This window comes from Gambusia affinis, linkage group LG07 (assembly GCF_019740435.1).
Source record: "Gambusia affinis linkage group LG07, SWU_Gaff_1.0, whole genome shotgun sequence".
Taxonomy (NCBI): Eukaryota; Metazoa; Chordata; class Actinopteri; order Cyprinodontiformes; family Poeciliidae; genus Gambusia; species Gambusia affinis.
In genome coordinates, this window is record NC_057874.1 from 17,103,194 (window position 1) to 17,123,291 (window position 20,098).

Sequence of the window (20,098 nt, forward strand, 5' to 3'; positions counted from 1 at the left end):
GGGTTATTTGATCAATTTCATAAGTAATGCATTATTTTTTTTATGTTTTAAAGCTGGAGAAAGTAATGGTTGAGATGGAAGTTAACTGATTTCCAAAATATGTTTATATTATCAGATAGTGAAGTACTTTCGAAAAGACACAATGTTTTGTTTCTAGCAGGAATTATAAAATGTGCTTTAGATTGGACATATTAATTACATATAATTATATATCAACTTTACAGGGTTACAATATCTTACCAGATACATTTTCTTGGGCACATGCTCGGAGCATGTCTTCTGTACACCAATAAACTTGAATTAAACATTCAACATTTTTAGTAGCAGTGCCTAAAAAGCTATGCTTAAATGTTACGAAAATGTCTGACTACTTCAAATTAGAACACAGATGTATGCATTTATCTATCTATCTATCTATCTATCTATCTATCTATCTATCTATCTATCTATCTATCTATCTATCTATCTATCTATCTATCTATCTATCTATCTATCTATCTATCTATCTATCTATCTATCTATCTATCTATCTATCTATCTATATATATATATATATATATATATATATATATATATATATATATATATATGCATGTGTAATGTTATGCTGGATTTGTTTTTAGACATATTTTCTTTATTTTCTTCTGTGATGTGTGATTCAAACTCATGGGAAGAACTGAACAAACATGTTTTATTTACACTTTATCTGCAACATTTCATAAAAAGTTTGGTCTGAACTTTGCGTTCAGATCTTGTGTCCCAGTGTGGCTTTGTGTTTACGACCCTGGTAAATGAGGACATTTACTTTGAAGCTCTGGATCCAGCCTTTTGCCAGGGAATGTCTGTCACTATATTTTGGGAATTAGTTTTTGCGTCACGTTGCTGGATTAATGCGATTGCTTTATTCTCTTTCTTACATGTTAATCTCAATGCATTAATCCCTATAGACCTTAAATAATCAATTAAGGCAGTTTTTATTTTTTTTTATTTTATTATTTGCATTTGTTGTCTAGCTGATATTTCCTACCCTTAGTTTTTGGACTCTGCTTGTTTCACCGCTGCAGCCTGAAGGCACCAACGCATCACTGATTTATTTTCTTAAAAAAATACACATAGGCTACTTAAACAAACGATGGAGATGTTGAATAAAAATAGCATTTGTTAAGCACTTCCTAGCGGAAACACGGCAGGTAGTTTAAAAGCAAGTAGAAAACACGTTGGAAGATAAGACAAAAAGGCGGGGTTTTTACCGTCCCTCTCAGAAACAGTAATCCGTCAAAGCGCGCGTCTTATCGGACTCTGAGGTGTACGTTTATTTCGGTGCTTACACATCCCCGTGTATGAGTGCAGGCAGGCAGTGCTGTTGATATGTGTTGTCAGCTGAGCAGAGAGAGAGACAGAGAGAGAGAGAGACAGAGAGAGAAAGAAACAGAAAGAGAGGGACAGACAGAGAGAGAGAGAGAGAGAGAGAGAGAGAGAGAGAGAGAGAGAGAGAGAGAGAGAGAGAGAGAGAGAGAGAGGACAGTCTGCTGCGGAACAGGCTGTTCCCGGCCTGGCACGGAACGGGTTACAGGTCAGGGTGTCTATTGGAACACAGTGTTCTCATCAGCAGCGGCAGCGGTACAGCTACAGTACAGCCGGAACATTGTGTTACTTTGTGGCTGCTTTCCAAGACCTGCCCGTAATTTTACACTAAACACCCTCCCACAACTCTACACGTTTCTGCCCCCCCTCCTCCCCCACCACACACTTTTTTCTACCCCCCCCAACCAACCTCCTCTCTATCGCTCTCTCTCTCTGTCAATTTCTGACTCCGTGCGTCTCGTCTCTGTGTCTATAGTGTCTCCACAGTGTCATTTTGAAGTCAGACAGAGCTGCATGTGGGGACTACACCGACACAGCCAGTCATCATCAAGTGAGGACAGGAAAAAGAAAGAAAGAAACAGGGGAGAGTGGGGTAAAAGAGACAAAAGCGCGCTACCTAAAAACCACATGGGCAGAACACTTAGTACCCAGCTGGATTTAAGATAAGAAGAAGCGCAGACTTGAATTAATAGAGGGAGAAGACGCGTTCAACTGCAGCGACCGGGAACATTTTATACGTATTATACACACAAAAAAAGGCGGATCACGAGATAATGTAAGTGTATTTTTTTTCCTCCTATTTATTAACTCTGTTGCAGAAAAAACTTGGATCCAGAAGTTGATTTCAAGCTTACCGGCTTTTCTGATTCACGACTGGCAGTGAATGGACACTTGTTATGCGCAACGATTTTATTTCAAAAACAAGCAAATAAAAAAAAAGTGAGACAAATTTAGTTAATTTTAGGGTTGATGCTAGATTGTTATTTTTTCTGCATGCGTCTACGTTTGTATGGGTCCCGGAGGAGAAGGAGGATGAGAACATCCAGAATCCCGAGAAGGCTTAGATGTCTTTCTCATAAATTACAGGTTTCATGGCTACTTCTTAGAATTATAACATTAACTCCGGTACATCGTGTGCTTCATTTTTAAAGCCATGATGCTTATTACAGGGCAGATTGCAAGTTCACTGAGTAACTCTAAATTTATGGCCGTATTAGATTCAAACCAGGTGAAGAGGATAAAAGTAGAGGCACAGTTTTTTTTTTGCACCATTTCTGTCTTTGAAAATAGGCGTATAGTTAATTGAGGTAATACAGATATATAATTATACAGTGTTTATGTCATTTTATTGGCTAAAACTTTAAAAATAAACTGAGAGGCATACTTAGTCATTAAAAAAAATCTTTCCACTGTTGCAACATTTCCAAAAAGTGACCTCTGTGAACTTGACTTTACAAAGCTTTTGTGCTAAATTGTAACAGATTGGAGCGAGTAAAGGAAACCAGACTCAGACCGTGCTTTGGGATGTTGGTGTACAGGTTTATCACACACACAGTGTCTCCACTTGTTTAGGTATGAATCAGCAACTGAGTACGGATGTGAGACAGAATGTACAGATACACTGCGTGCTTCTCTGGATGTGCTCTTTGGCTCATTGTGTTCTCTTCCCGCATTCCTCCGCAGGGTATCTTAGTTTTTTGGTACATGAAGTCTATACTTGCCATCTTATCTGTATCGTAGCCATATTCACACCCTGTTTATTTTAGTGTCTCACACTTGATAATACAGCAGATGGAAACCACAGCAGACGAAAAGATCAAAATGGGTGAAATTGGAAACTTTTACTCATGCTGTGGGAAATGTCAGTTATTTAGAGTTGTTGTAGTTGTTTTCTGGTACAGATTATGCACAGGGATAGCCAACATGTGAATGTAACACCCTCAGTTCGACAATTTTAAATAGGATGTTTTTGCTCCCCCCCAAAAAAAGATTTGAAGCTGGATTGTACGTGAGGGGGTCTTCGATTGGCGAATGCTGTCAGGCTTTGCCAGCGGGAACTGTGAATAGAAGGAACATTGTGTTCAGACACAAACACACACACAAAGACTGACGCATGCATAAGTTACATGTAAGATGAAATCTATAAAATTTATAAGTCCATAAAAGGGCTTTGTGGCTGATGGAGGGAACATTTTGTACTCTTCTTGCAGATAAACACTTTATTTCTAAGAGAGGCACAAAAAGTCAAGGAACAGAGCGACGGGATGCAAGTCATTTAGGTCTTCATGATTTTGACCTGTGGGTTAAGGTGTGCAGAACTTGCATTGGCCAACTTATAAGAATCATTTCAAATTCTGACCCGTGTTCAGAAAGACAATCTTGTTGCTGGCTCATCCAGCTGAGGTTTAATATTTACATAATAAAATTGATTCAAATTATTTATTATGAAGGCAATCCTTGCAACAAAATGTTTTTTTAGAGAGTTGTAAAGCAAATGACATTCAGAAAATTGATGCAGCTAATTAAAGCTGCTGTTAAAGTCACCTTGCAAATGTTAGCTGACTGCTGAATTGCAGTCGAAGCGTAGGCCATCCTCTTCCTAATGTTACAACCTGCTGACTTTTTAGCCAAGGTTTTTACTTGCTCCGGAAAACTAGATATGAATTGTAAGTGTTTAATCAGTGGAAACAGAGAAGCAATTTCCCCTAATCTGTCTTAACTTGAACAAAATTGAAAAAGTCATGATTTTCTTCCCACTGAGAAGATATAATCCCTTATCTTGCAATTTGTCTAATGAGCAGAATATTTTGCATTTTTATAGGAATCATTTTTTACATGTTCAAAATAGAAATGTTTCTGTTCTGTTGAGAATATCTGAAAAAAAGGGTTTTTGTCCAGTTTTAGGTCAAATATACGCTTTACGACTTATTCCTCCACAGCTTTTATGCTTTCTTGTATCAGATAATTGGCCAGAACACACTCCTGATGTTGCAATCAAAAATCTAAACTAATTATTGTAATGGCAGCAAAAAAAGGAAAAAGATATCACTCCCTAATGAGACAAAAATACTCTTTCTTCTGTCAGAGGAAGAGTATCTCATTGTGAAAAAAACCCTTTTTGTTACTTCCTAAATGTTGTCAAAATCTACCAGTGTTAATATCTCAGCTGCTGCCTGTGAAAGCATATTGGTAACCATCCTGCTTGACAACATGCTTTAACATGACCGTTCCTTTTCCATTGTACTTTCACCATATCAGGATAATTCCATCAAAGAGGACCTAGTTGTTGGGATTGATTTGGGAAAGTGGAACATAATTGCTGATGAGATAAAAGAGTCAGCATGCAGCAGCTTCAACAGCAATGTGTCATTACAGCTTTTATGGGTTTGGCAAACTTCTGTTTTCTCTTCTCCCCTCCGCATGGATGTCTGTGATGTTGGCAACAGACCTGTCTGCCTGGCTACATACTGAACATTTTTTCGTACAGACCTGTTTCATCATCGACTGTTATGTCACTTCAAGTGTGAAATAGTTCGGTAATTTTTGTTACCTCTGACTCCTGTGTAGCTTTACAGCTGGAGATGTTCTCGTGATAATGCCAGTGTAAAGGTCAGATTTGTGTAATAAAATTCTAATTGTTCTGAAGTATGAAACCATTTTACTGGGGTGGCAGTGTGTTGACCAGAACAGAGCATCAGCTTGTTTGTAAAATGCAAAGTTTTACATTTTCTATTTAATTAAACATTTGTGTTTGTCTATTCATAACCACAGTCTTTGTCCATCAAAAAGAAAATAGCTATTTGAAGCGTTTAATTCAAAATTGTATTTTATTATAATTTAGGACGTCTGTAGTATATCTTTGAAGCTCTTTCGTCTTTCATTAGTTGATGTTAAAAATATTTCTAAAAATAATCCAATACTATTGTTATTGATTCTAACACCTTTGGAATACTCATTATCCCATAATAATACTAATAATAAAAATTTTGCTGTCGTGTTGTTACTGAAGTGTGTCTGAAATTTATTCTGGCATGAACTTGGATAAAATGTTGGCAGTGTCCAGATTTATAAACACAAGTAGTAATACTGAGGTAGGACAATAAATTCAAACACTCAAAACAAATTTCCATCCTGTGTGTAAATTCAGACCCATCGTTCTATGCAATAAATTCTAGCAGCTTAAAAACACTTCAGCTGCATTCCCAAAACTGAAAATTCACAGCAATGGCATCCAGTGAACACTTACAGCATATGACTAATAGCCAGAGGGACTTTAATAATTGTGTCTGTTGTTCAACAAGCAACATCCACAACTAAAATGTTACTAACCACCAGCATAACTACCTGCCTATACAGTTGCAGTATGGATGTAACAATATAACTATCTAATAGACTCCCACAACCAGTAAACCTCAATGGATTTTCAAACCATTAGTTTTCTAACTTCTTGTCTCTGCTCGTTGTGCTGCACCACTAAGAACACCTGGAACATAAACAGGAACAGCACATCTTATTCCTGGTATAGCGGCTAACTGGAAACAAAACCCCCGAAAACAGCTGTTGTTATTGTAGATATACATATTTATTTTATTTTAAATAAAATACTTAATAAGTTTTAGTAATTACGTTATATCTATTATGGTTTTGGCAAAATGCGTTAGATGTTACTTGTAGTGTTATTTAGTGTATAAATACAATTGCCAGTATAAAAGTATGGAAACAGATACACACAGGAAATTAACTCAGTGTCTGCAAGTAAATTTGAACTGATGCTTTGTGCAACAAAAACATGATGTTTTACCTCCCAACATCTATAGAGGACAGATAATTGAAGTCACTGACACCAATTGAACATGCGTAAGGCTCAGTTTTGCCAACTTAGATGCTCTGTTGTTACGTTCAGTAAGTTTTCTACAGGCTCCTTTTCAAAAAAGCGAGTCCCTTCCAGCTTCAGTCAGAGCTGCTACCTTTGGGTCCTGACTGCTAATAAATCATGCATGTGTGAAGTTGCCACTGACTGAGCCTCCCTACAGCCAGCCAGGATGCACACATAACATCTTGTTATCTTGTTTGTCTAAAAAGAACATTATTACAAAGAGAAATAGATGCATTTCTAATTTTGGTTCATTCAGATTATTGATGCAGATTGCAATCTGCATCACTGTGACATTAAGTATTTCCTAAGTGAACCACAAGGCTAAAAGCAAAACTAGAATTTGTAAACTTAACTAAAGAAACTAAAACTCAAAAATATGTGTACGAGCTAAAACAAAAGTCCATTTGTGGTTCTACATAGATGTAGTTTTGCTTTACTAATTTATTGTTACTCTTAAAATGTTCTTGATTTCTCTGCAGTCCCTCTGTCATGGAGGAAAGTAAGTCGTTGAACACTGTCGTATTATAAAATGCTATTTATATTGTACAAACATGGTAATATAGTGTATAAACTTGATAATTATATTGTGCGAACGTAATGATGGTAGTTTTCTTTTATGCTGCATTGAAAGTGAGACTCAACAGTAGGTAGAAGTTTGAACGCCAAATTAATCTGGGATACATGTGGAGAGGAATGAATGACTAAAACTATGGATAGCCCTTTGTTGAGATTCCTACATAAACTATGACATCTGCGCCTCATGAAATTAGGTAAAAGATTTACATAAAAGTGTCGCATCAGCCGCCTACTTTGCCTTTGTTCCACGTTGATAGGGTCCATAAATTTTAACAAATGTCTTATTGTACTCCAAGTCACAACATCTCCATATTGAAAACATTCAAGGTGGTGAAACTGATACCTCCCATAACTCTCCACCTGGTCAATGAGGAGGGCTGCCATATCTAGAGGATCGGTCAGATTGTTTCTTGTGTGCAGGCCCATTCTATTTAGAATCCTTATTGTACTTACAATAACTTCAACAGCAATGTACAGCAGCATCAGTTTCTCTCCATGTCTTAGACCAAATAGTAAAGCTTGTAGTAAAACTAAAATTTGACTAACTTGGCCTTTGCACTAGTCTTCATAATGACTGCAGTAAAAGCACACTGTAGGCACCTTCTAGATAAAATTATGTTTACGCAAGATAATTATCACGTCTGCACAATATAATGTCATGTTTGATCAATATATTAAAATGTTTATACAATATAATTATCATGTTTCAAGGCAGTAGTGTTTAAAAACAAATTTTCTTCTGTAACAGCAATGTGCTTCCGTAGCCCTCTGCTATTCCTTTATGGAAATGGAAATTTAAGCATCAACTAATGTCATTCAGTGACTTTTAGGACTAAACGTTATATACTGAAAACCAGGGCTGTTAAACTCATTTTCATTTCAGGCCAACTCAAGATCATGAATGTCCTCAAAGGGCCGGTTGTGGCAGATTGTACTGAGAAAACACCTTTTCATATTGAAGTACTTTAGCATAATGCAAACAACATCTGATTTGGTTTGAATGATAAAATAACATCTAAGCATATAAATGTTTTTTTTTTTTAACTTCTATGTCTGTGGCCTTCTAGAGTCTTGAGGCCTTTTATAGCTGTGGCCGCATTACTAGATCACATGGACACGAAAAATATAAAAACCTTGTGCAGAGTGAGAGTTCATTAACTGAGGATAAATCTGATAAATAAAGAGAACACTAAAGAGTAGAAAACACATTTTTAGTGTCCTTATAAAGACATCTGATTTTTATTTTTATTATTGGATTAAATAACATTTCAGATTTTTTTAAAACTTGATTCCCAGTTGACTTAAAAAGGTGAGATTATTATTAAAGGTAAACTTTCTAAGCTACAAAACAGTAGTCATTAAGATGCACCAGTATAAAAATCAGGGTAGTATGAAAATCTGCTACTAATTCTGCTGGCATGGCAGTATTTACCAATATTTAATGATATCATATACATTATATTTTCCTACACTTTCAACACCATTTACAAGCAACCACACCGCCTACATTGCTTCTCTGCCTCTGTTAAACACTTGATAATCATAAATATCACTGAACAAATGCCACATGACCAAACCATGTTGGTTTGTGGTATTTTATGTTTAAAAACTGCATAAAAATACAGATGTTGATTGTTTCATTGAAGTGTTTCAGGACTGGGACAAGTGTCCTCTTTTTTGGAAATCAAAATATGGTCACCCTCTTGTACATAAACAGTAACAAAGGGAGCTTTGACTTAATCTGTGTTGTTTATGTTGCTGTTCTTTTCAATGCCAATGCTAAAGCTAACTGTGTTTTTCTTTGCAAATATAGCATTGCTTGCTTCTGCTTGTGTAAAGCAATGGGTAAAGTAGCTATTCTCTTTAACCACAATAAGGCAAGTGTGTTAGTGGGTCTCCATAATCATGGTGCTCCCTTCGCACATGCCCATACAGACTTTCTTTGCCAATGCTTTTTTTTTTTTTTTTTTCCCCTCCATTTTATTATTGGCAAATCAGCCAAATGTTCCTTTAAGTTGAAACAAATTCACTTCAATCTATTCAAAATGTATATGAAATATTGTCCTACTCTGTTTTTAATTTTTTAGCATCTCCATGTGCAAAGGGTGTGAATGCAGTGAAGTCAAGATGGCCTCTTTTTTCCCATGCTAATGTTGTTCAATGCTAATAGAAACATTGCAATATGACCCTCTGGCATAATTTAGCTGAAGTACTGTATATCTGTGTATCTGTAGAGCTTGCTATTTTGTGAATAGTTCTGTTGTGTTACTGACCAAATGTGTGCAAAAACAATCAGGAAGGTAAATGAAAAGATCATATTTGAAATATACCACAGCATTTAATTACGAAAATCAAAACCTCAAATTTTGAAGCGGTATATTGATCCATTTCAGGAATATCTGAGCTTTGTTTTTCTTTTTGAGACGGCACAGCTTTATGAGCACAGAGTGTGAGCGTGTGGCTAAGCCCACGCTCTCCCTGCGTGTTTAAAGCTCTCAGAGAGAAGACGTCACTAATAATGAAGAGGTTTTTAGAAAAATATACTGTACAAACATCTGAATGCCACTCCGCTGTGTTGCATGCGTAGTTTTGGTGCTTGTGCAATACCCTGACATTATTTAGAGAGAGTCAAAGAGCACGATGCCAAGTAACTCAATTTGTGAGGGAACACGGCTGAGTGAAGAAAGCGACATGCACAGAGTTCTGGTTATGTAATGACCTAATCTGTGTGGGGATCAGACAAGGTGTATTACAGTGGTGCTCCTCATATAGTTGTTAATGAGGCATTTTTCAGCAAAGCTATTAATATGAGTCCAGCTCAATGCATAGCTTCAGAACACATGTCCTTAGAAGGTTCAGGTTATATAATGTGAAGATGAAAGTTGTTCATTCGGGCTTGATTTTGTTTAGCATTTTATTCGTGGTTTTATTCATGGTTCAGGCCATACTGTTGCAAAAAAGAGTTACATAATGTTTGATTTTCCATAACCAAAGCTAAAAGCATAAAAGAATCAGTAGAGATCAGACTGTTGACTTGTTGGCTTGTGTGTTTCTTTGCATCTTTTGCAGTGTTATCGTGTGATGCTCTTAAAGCAGCAATGACCACAGATCAGTTTTTGCCCATGGACGATGAGTCAGCAACAGCTGTCTTTGCTGCGAATGGTATTGACGTAACACCAAGAAAAGATCAGGGAGTTTTCAAGGTGTGAATTTTCTTTGCTTACATTTTCTGCACATTGTTTTCAACTTCCTTTGACTTTTACAGCTGCTGCTCTTTTAGATGTTGTTTAATGGAAAATTCTTTTTCCATCTTTACTTTTTTTTCAGGTTGTGAAGCGTCAGGGACTCAATGGGGACCGGCCAATGATTGGGGACAAAGTGACCGTACACTACACTGGAAAACTGCTTACTGGGAAGAAATTTGATTGCAGTTGGGAACGGAAGGAGCCTTTTTGCTTTAATGTAGGAAAAGGTAGCTGCCCTCGGTCATTCTTGTGAAACTTCCTGAGTCCTTTGTGCTATATTTTACTTTAAATAGGAATTAGCAGAAATACCAAAGTACTTGGTGACAGACCTACTTTTTTAATAGCTGATGGGAATACATAATTATTTACTTAAACAAATACCACAGAAGCATTTCCTTGTTTCCAGTCTAGCTTTTATGCAAATATAAACTAATGCTCTCTGGAAGCAGCGTCATGTTTCACAGCAAATGTATTCATAGTGAACCACATTTTTGATTACTTCGTACATTTTTTAATGACTTTTCTGAATCTTTATTCTCTCACAGGACAAGTCCTGAAAGCATGGGACATTGGTGTGTTGTCCATGCAGAGAGGAGAGGTGTGCACCCTGCTCTGTAAACCAGCTTATGCCTACGGACCGACTGGAAATCCAGACAAAATTCCTCCCAACTCTTTAGTAGTATTTGAGGTAGGTGTGCCCTGTTGCTGCAGCCTGGGATTAATTCTAAATCAGTCTGAGGAAGTCTTCTGATGTGGAAGCACATCTTTTGTGTCTAAAGCCTGAGTTTGCTGATTATAAGATTAACAAGTGTTTCTATTTTAATGCCTCATTTGCCTATACAGCTGCCTTGTCTCAGCTTCACATATTCTTTAAAGAGCTACGTGGCTCTTTAAAGAGACACTCTGATGTTTTAATTAACTGAAGGTATTGAACATTTCAAGAGGATTGTAATTTTGCTTAACATTTCCAAACTTCATATCAGGCATTTTTGTAATATTCTTCTCAATAACACACATATATGTTTTGTTACATTTATAGGAAAGTAGGGGAAGAACATCCCTACTGTTAACTATGTGGGGGCAGCAGCGTCACATCATGTAGGAGTTTTGCAGCAGGATAGACTTGTGCACTTTCCAAAATAGATGGCATCATGGGGATAGAACATTGTATGGAAATATTGAAACATGGACGATGACACTAGTGGCTTGGAGATAACTAAACACAAGTGGTTTGGAATGCTAATCACAAAGCATTGATGTAAGTGTCCTGATAACCTGTGTGTGTGTTTTTGAGCAAGGTTGCCTACAAAACTTTCTAAATGAGAGCGGTTCTGACAAAATTCTGTCAAATTAATGTGAGACATTTATGGCAGGAAGCTCAAAACATTTAACATACGGTAAATAATACAGTTTAAAAGGCAGTTCCACTAAAACTTAGAAAATATATGCAAACTTTAGATTTTTCAGTAGCTAAAAAAAATTATCTTATTGTGCTAAATTAATGAGTAAACCCAATGAAATGTCATTTTTTAAAATTACACTTCATTCAAAAATGAATGGTAACTTATGGACTACAAACCAATCATCAAGTTCCCAGTCACACAGTCACTGGTTACTGTTATCTTCAGTATCCCGTCATTTACAAATTACATAGGCGCCACCTGTTTACTTTTACAAAGCTAGATAAAACTTCAGTGCTTTTTAATACTGTTCAGAGTATTCAAAATAACATACCATCGCAAAAAAGACTTGTGATAAGTTTACCATTAATTTCATGTTGTCTCTGGCAGACATAGTTTTATCCCGTTTTGTTTTAATGTCTGTTACCTGTTTTATTTAAGTTCTTTCTTTTCTCTCCTCCTACATTCACTGAAATGCTAAGTTTTACAGAGATCCATTGTCATACTCTGTCTTACATTATCTTATTTGAGAGAAATGGTGAGAAAAATGTCTTCCTTTTTTTTTTTACAACAGATGGAGCTGCTTAACTTTGAAGGAGAAATACTTACAGCTGACGGCGGCATTATGAGGAGAATAAAGGTCAAAGGGGAAGGTTACAGTAATCCCAACGATGGAGCGAGCGTCGATGGTAAACTCAACATTTGTTTTACAGGTCAATACCTTTATGATTAAATTATATTGTCAGAGGTTGAGTGTGTCATGTTTCACACAGTGCACCTGGAGGGACGCTGTGGGGACCGGTTGTTTGACTGCAGGGACGTTAGCTTCATTGTTGGTCAAGGTGAAGACAAAGGCATTCCTCTGGGGGTGGACCGAGCGATGGACAAGATGCAGAGAGGAGAATGCTGTCTACTTTACCTTAAACCAAAGTAAGTTTCTCACAGATCTTTAAAGCATGCTAATTGTGTTACTGCTTCCTCTGTGATTTTCTAATGAGAATGATTCTTGAATGTTTTATTCTGCTGACTGTAAGTTTACAATAACTAACTACAAAGTCGACCAAAATTAAACAGAAATGTGTAATATATATAAATGTCTATATTCCAAAAAATCAAAACAAATATACTGGCTTGTTAAATTATTCATACTCCTTCAATATTTTTGCTTTTAAAACGGGTTACAAACAAAAACTTCAATGTAGCTTTTGAAATTAAAGAATCTTTTTTGGAGCACACTTGTATTTGGGTCAACATTTTGTGGAATCACAAATCTTTCTTCCATCTTGACCCCTCTGGAAGCAAAACACCAACACAGCATGAGCTGCCACTGCCATATTTCACCTTAGGGATGATGTGTTTGAGTGTTACTTTTCTGCAACACAAAGAAAAGTAACACAAAAAGCTCTGCTTGTTGGCCAAGAAGCTCTCTGAAAGAACATTTTATTTTGATTTATTGGTGTAAATGGAGACAGATTTCTAATTTACAAAGCTTTTTATTATATAAAAAAATTCAAACAAATGTACAAATTTTGTTCCTTTCACTATTATCCCCTGCTTTACCTTGTTAGAAATTGCAAATGGTATGAAAACTTTTGTAAGGTATTATATTGAGAAACTGACATCACATGCACATAACACATAACATTTCCAACTTTCTTCAACACTTTTTTTTATTCTTTACGAGTTGCTTTGAGAATATTGACCGAGATTAAATATTCCAAAAGCAAGATATCAACTGTAGGAAAATGTGGTATGCGACTTTTTAAGAATTGCTAGATTTGGTAGTTAAGTTGCTTAAACAGTATACTTCAAAAGTCAAAAATCTAGTTTTTCAAATTGTGTATATTTTGTGCTAAAACAGCCGAAATTCATAATTTTTCTAAGAAGCCATGAATAAAGAGTACATCACTGCTTTTTACACGAAACAGACAATGGCTAGTGTCACGTCACATTAGCAATCGTTGGCGCAAATGTAAAACTCTTTTAGCGAAACTGAAAACAGACTAAGTACTTTTAAAAAAAAAATCAATTTACTCACAGTGGCCACTTGTCTTACTTTCTGCTAAAGCATGAGAAAGGAGGTATTATAAATATGTAGCAAAACTGTTTTGCACTCACACAGTAGATAACCTTGGGAGTCAAGGCAGCGCATAGTTTCAAGTTCAACAAGTGCTTCTCAGGCTCAGATCATTAAAGACTGGAAAGTTTTGTTCATGCATGAATCAGAGCTTTCTGGCTCTTGTCCTTCTTCAGAGACTCCCATCTAAATCTGCAGATTTAGATGGGAGTTAAATGAAAAACAGCAGTCTGTTTTTCATTTAACTCATATACGCATGCATTTTTCCATTCTTTAAGTTACTAGAAACTTTTTGAAATTAAGCTTAATCTATTGGTTTGTAACAAATGAAATAGAGGATCTAGAATGTGCTTCATATTGAAATCCTTTGGTTGCCTCAAAAGGCAATGATGTTAACTTTTCTTTCACAAAGTCTTCTTAGGCTGTGTGAAATCATTATTAACCCTCTGTGATTAGTTCCTAAACATGATGTTTGGTCATGCAGGTTTACTATCAAATTTAATTATAGGTTGGTATGATATGTGGCTTTTGGCAGCCACAGAAATGTTGCCATTTTCTGTGGCTGGCAAAAGTAAACCTTGACATGTTGCAACATTACAGCCACAAATGTCTTTTATTGGGATTTTGGCTTCTTTTACGCACATAATTCACACTCCTTTACTCCAATGCACCTAAATAAAATCCAGGGCTGATAAGGAATTAAATCTCCTTATATGTATTAGTTGTGAGAATACCTAGGTGGTTTGAAAACATTAAATATCTTTAGAAATTGAGAAGTTGAGGCTTAATATGGCAAAATGTGCAAAAAGCCAAGGAGTATCACTAATTCATCATAGTTACCATTTGGGCCATTAATAATTATTGTTCTGTTTAATTATTAAATTTGTGTGATTTTGATTCATTTTCAGGTATGGGTTTGGTAATGAAGGCAAACCAGAGTACAAAGTTGGACCAGATAAGGAAATTGTGTATGAAGTTACTCTAAAAAACTTTAAAAGGGTGAGTGACAGTTTTTACTTTTGGTCATTTTATGAATAAAATGCAGAAATGTTGCTTTACAGACGATTAGATCAGAAAAATATATCTTGTTACAATAATAATAATTTCTCTCACCAGGCTAAGGAATCCTGGGAAATGGACTTGAACGAAAAGCTGGATCTCATCTCTGGAGTGAAAACTAAAGGGAATCAGTATTTTAAGGTAGAGTTTTCAACGCTGGTGTTTCCCATTAAGGTGCTCTAGTTATGTATCTGTTCAGAACTGATCCCTATTTTTCACCGGTAGGCGGGACGGCACCACCAGGCAGTCATCCAGTACCAGCGGATCATTTCCTGGCTGGAGTTGGAGTGTGGCACTGGGATGGAGCAGCATAAGAAGATACAAGACTACCTTTTAACAGCTCACCTCAATTTAGCACTATGCTTCCTTCGGCTAAAAGAGTTCTCTCAAGCAGTGGACAACTGTAATAAGGTGAGCTGCGTTACCTTGATGTGCACGTCTACACCCCTCCGGCTATGTTTACCTGCTGTTGCATGTTAATGTTTCTCCATGTGCCTGTGTTTGTGCAAGGTAATTGAGCTCGATGAGAGCAACGAGAAGGCTCTGTATCGCCGAGGGGAAGCACGGCTTCTCCGCAACGAGTACAGCCTGGCCATGGCAGACTTTCAGAAGGTCCTGGAGGTCAACCCCTTGAATCGTGCTGCTCGCGCTCAGCTTTCCAGCTGCCAAAGCAAGATGAAGGAACATCAAGAGCAGGAAAAGAGGATCTACGCCAACATGTTCCAGAAATTTGCGGAGAGGGACTCCAAGGTCTGTAAACTGTCCATTCTTGGCTAAATATAGTTTAGGAATCATGCTGAAACACATTTGTCCCTATTTTCCCTCCTGAAAAGAAACTGAGAATGAATAAGTTCATGTAGTTAAGTAGTGCCGTAATGTAGCTTTAAACTAATGTACTGAGAAAAGAACGTACTTTTTGATGTTTGTAAGACTTTTAAATAAAAGTTCTTATTTAACTGTTTATAAAATGAGAATTAACTGCATCAATAAACATATTTTCTGATATGTGCTAGTTTTTTTAAATAGTGACCGCAATACAATGCATATATTTTTTCAAAAATTACATAAATAATCCTACCTAATTTTACATATTCCTTAGCATAAAATTTGTTAAACAGCCAAACAGAAATAATTTCAAAACATTTATAAAAATGTGTAAAATTTTGCAGTGTATGAGATTCTCTCTTTTCTATTCTGAGATTAATCCGAAACATCTGTTTAAACCTGAAATGTTTATTTATTTAGTTCCTTGAAGGAAAAAATCATATATTGTTCTGACACATCCTGCCTGTACTTCTCCAGTGTTATACTGACCTCTAGTGGTGAAACATCCCATGGCGATTCCTGGCACAGTAGAAAAAGACACAAATACTTGAACAGGAATAGAAAGAAACTGTTCAAAAAATCGGCTGATAAACATTGGAAACTTTAAAGTGCTTTATACAGTTTTCTTTTACATGATCATTTTTATGTACAATCAGTGTTTCAGTCTTACCTCTCTCTGACAGTGATTTCTCCTACATGCTCATGTTAAATCCCATTTCCTCCAAACAGACTGGGAGAATGAAGAGGAGAAAGGATGAGAGCATGCAGAGTGGCATGAACGGCGAAGTGGGCATTAAACGAAGGCGCCGAAGTCAGGACTGCCCGTCATAGCAGGAACATTTGAAAAAGGGAGAGGAGACAGCCTCCTATCTCCAGGGAGCAGAGGCGTGAAGAAGCTGAATAAAAGCCTCTAATCCACACCTCTTCAGCCCAAAATCCAACGGGACCATTCCTGCATATAAAGCAGAGAGTGAGCTGAACAGCATTTATTTGTCACGTGTACTGTTGGACAGCCTGAACGTTCCTCCCTGTGGGGACAGTACTACAAAAATCACGGAGTGAATATTGATATGAACACTTTTTTGTCCAATCTGTTATTAGAAAAAAAGTACTTTCATTTCTTCAAACCTCCCTCCCCCCCCACACACACACACAAGAATCCACCCCTTTTTTAAAAGTAATTTGGCCACTGTGCTGACATGTGCCTCCATAGTGTGTTTCCAGGACCAGTCTTGCTGGTTTCCAGGCTTCTGACTTGGTATTAGGCCTTTTTTAGGGCAGCTGCATGCGTGTATCATGTTTTGGGTTCAGACTTGAAACGTTGCAAAATTTTAAAATGTGCAATATGAACTTTGGATGAAAAAAGGCAGAACCTGTTAGCTCAGTCGCGTTTAAAAAAAAACAAAAAAAAAAACACAATAAATTATGTTTCACCCAACGACCTAGGTTAAGCTTGGGTTAAACATGGATAAATAATAGGGACAGCTCGTTTTAGACAATAAAGATTTTATAAATTGCAGATCAAAAAAAAAAAAAAAAAGCACAAACAGATGCCAAAATGGTCCGGAAACGAAGATCTGTATTTTTAAGGCGTGGAAAAATCCTGATTGACATTTGTCTGTAGATATTTTTTAAAATGTGTCAACAGCTGAAAAGGAGTAAAAATTGAGCACTTTGTTTTCCTAATCTCGTTTTGACAATGATAATGCACTAAAATTTGTATATCCATGATAATATCTTTTTATTTTTAAAATTTTATATACTTCACCTATCAGAAAGTATTACAGAAAAGCCAAGTCTGGTACTGTGATAAGTTCAACTAAATGAGGACAAACATCTGTGCGAGGTTTAATGAAAGGCATTTATTACATATTAAGCCACTTGCAGCTGCAAAAGTGTTAGTCTGATAAAAACTACAAAATACAGAATAGAAGTGTATTCTCTAAAACTTCAACAATATTTTAAAGTTTATTTCAGTAATTTAGTTTAGAAATTGAAAGTCAAAGAGACTCGTAACACAGAATGGTGTATTTAAAGTGTTTGTTACTGGATTTAAAGGTCGCAGATTAAGTTGATGAAAACCCAACATCTTCAGCAGAATATTAAAATATTACATTAGATCAATGGAAAAATATTTCCTATGCCAATCAATCAATCAAATTTTTAGTCAGACCTCTTTTCGTACAGTGAAATGTAACTAAAGTCCTAAAAGGTATGTTTCTGTACCTTTAGTACATACACATACTAAAAGTGTGTGTATGACTTGGGACTATAAACAAAAAGCCTCCTAGTCAGGGCTCCTTTAGCATGAAGCCATCATGGAACAGAGGTGATCAGCCTGTGGCTCTGAGGTACTGAAGAAGACCAGCCATCGCTTTTGCGTTGTTGAGTGTGTCTCATCTTCTTCTTGACATAACTCCATATTTTCTGTCCAGCCTATTCAAGCACAGCGATGCTACTGTCAAATAAGCATTGGATATTTGGCATGGTGTACAGGTGCCAAGTTCGGTTGAAAAATGACACCAGTGTCTCCATAAAGCTTTTCAGCAGAAATAAACATGAAGTTGTTTGACTTTGGGCTTGATAATAAACAGTGGACCAAACACCAGCAGAAGACATGACTCCCAAATCCTCTTCACTCAGGACCTTAAGCGACTTGGATTCTGTGCCTCTCTGCTCTTCATCCAGACTCTGGGACCTTGATATCTAAATGACATACTAAATTTACTTTCATTTAACTATATGACTTTGGACCACTGATGACTAGCCAGTCTTTTTTCTTATTGCCCCAGATAAGACACTTCTGGCATCTGTGTTTCAGGTGTAGCTTGACATAATGAATGCAGCAGTTACAGCCCACTTCCTGGATATATTCTGTGTGTGGTGGCTTTTAAAGCTTTGACTCCAGCCACTTCATGCTTTGTGAATACCCTTGTCTGGGATTTCCTTGTGCACCTTTTAGTTTTCTTTTCTTTTATTGTGCTTGGATACAGCAGTCTGTGAGCAGCCAGCTTTTTTAGCTGTGATTTTTCTGACAAACCCTCCTACTAAAGGGCGTCAATTATTATGCGATGGCTGACTGTGGAGTTCACAGTGGTTTCATCAGTATTTAGGCCACAATATAACATTTCTCCATTAAAAATGACCTTTTTAGTGGCTTTATGTAATATTCTAAGTTTCTTATTAAGTTTTGATTTGCTTTAAGTCACAATCAACAGAAATAAGTGCTTTAAATACAACACTCTGTGTTTAGTGAAGGTAGGCAATATATAATGTTTAGTGAAGGTAGGCAATATATAATTTCAATAATCTAGTTAAATTATTGAGGTAAATAAACTTTTGGAGGATGTCATAGGTTTTTGAGATGCACCTGTGTGTTATGTTATTAGTGATGCAGTGGTTTAGCACTTAGATCTCGCACAGCAGGAAGGTTTATCCTGCATGACGCCCAAAGCCTTTCTGTGAGACGTTCATTTCTTGTCGTCAGTTCACTCCCACAGTCCAAAGATGTGCACATTAGGTTAATTGGTAAAACACGATTTAGTTCTAACTTTGTGTTTTGTGTCAGAGTAGCTTTCAGTCCCACCTCCTTCAAACCTAAATTGTTGTTTACACTCTGGAGCTTTAAATACATTTAAAGAGTTAAACTGAACTCGTGTCCTCTGCAAAAAAAATGGCACAATGTGTTCGAAGGCTTATAGTAACGATAGAACCCGAAACAAAAGGACATCACCTCTACCTTTGTATTTGGCTTCTTTTTCGTCTGTGTGGGAAACTTTGGAATCATCACAAATTTCTTTAATTTATTTTTCTAGTGATATGAATTATTTTTTTTGCCTCAGCTCTGAAAATGTTTTTTCTTACTTCATACTCAATCCATTTCTTTTTAAAAATGAAAAAAAAAAAAAGCGTGTTAATGTTTGTGTAAAGGGCAATATTGCACTTTGGTCTCTGTCCAACCAACACTGTCATTTTTGTATGTCATGTCCAAATGTCTCTGGACAATAATATTGAGATGTTTTAGAAACATTTGGCTGGTTCAGAATGAAAACCTTTGCTGTCTTAAAGATTTTGCATAAAAAAAAAACAAACAACAAAAAAAAAACACAGTGACAACATTGTGTTTGTGTGTCTGTATATATTATTGTATCTTGACAAGGTTTCTAAACAGCTTGTTGCTAAATGTTTTCAAGTGCTGCTGCCTATAAATATTCAAATATTTTGTATAGTGAAAATGAGCATGAAGTACTTTTTCCTAGCCGTTTTAATTTGTAGACTAGGATTTACAGGCCATTTTACCAACTTGCAACTAAAAGTAAACTATTTCAGGCTTCTTTTTTGTCACCTTTTGGTTAATTTTAATCAAAGATTCTAGATGTGAAATAATAAAAAAAAAAACTGTAGAGAAAAAGCAGCTGGGTAAACTGCAGTGTGTCTGATGTGTGATTGGATTTATCAAACCTGTTGAGGCTTTTCTGTCACAAAATGTGTTTACATGTACTGAAATGATCATTGTCTTGTAAAGAAATGATCCATGTTTTGAATCGGCATTTATGCAAAAGAAATATTTTCTGACTAAATGTGTGTGTGACTCATGTCGTCTTTACACATCCACGATCACGCCCACACACACGTCAGTAAAATAAACCAACTCTTTAAGAGAATAATCATATGG

The 20,098-nt window shown here is 36.4% G+C and overlaps 1 protein-coding gene across 1 annotated transcript; it reads left to right on the forward strand.

Annotated features, from left to right (window-relative positions):
* The first annotated feature begins 598 nt into the window (after positions 1 to 598).
* On the forward strand, positions 599 to 20,007 carry fkbp5 (FKBP prolyl isomerase 5). The gene is made up of 11 exons (XM_044121229.1): positions 599 to 2,140; positions 9,887 to 10,020; positions 10,145 to 10,289; positions 10,608 to 10,750; positions 12,037 to 12,151; positions 12,236 to 12,392; positions 14,448 to 14,538; positions 14,656 to 14,739; positions 14,824 to 15,009; positions 15,109 to 15,348; positions 16,153 to 20,007. Exons 2-11 carry the CDS (start codon positions 9,916 to 9,918, stop codon positions 16,252 to 16,254), a joined length of 1,368 nt encoding a protein of 455 aa, XP_043977164.1. The 5' UTR covers positions 599 to 2,140; positions 9,887 to 9,915; the 3' UTR covers positions 16,255 to 20,007.
* The last annotated feature ends 91 nt before the right edge of the window (positions 20,008 to 20,098 follow it).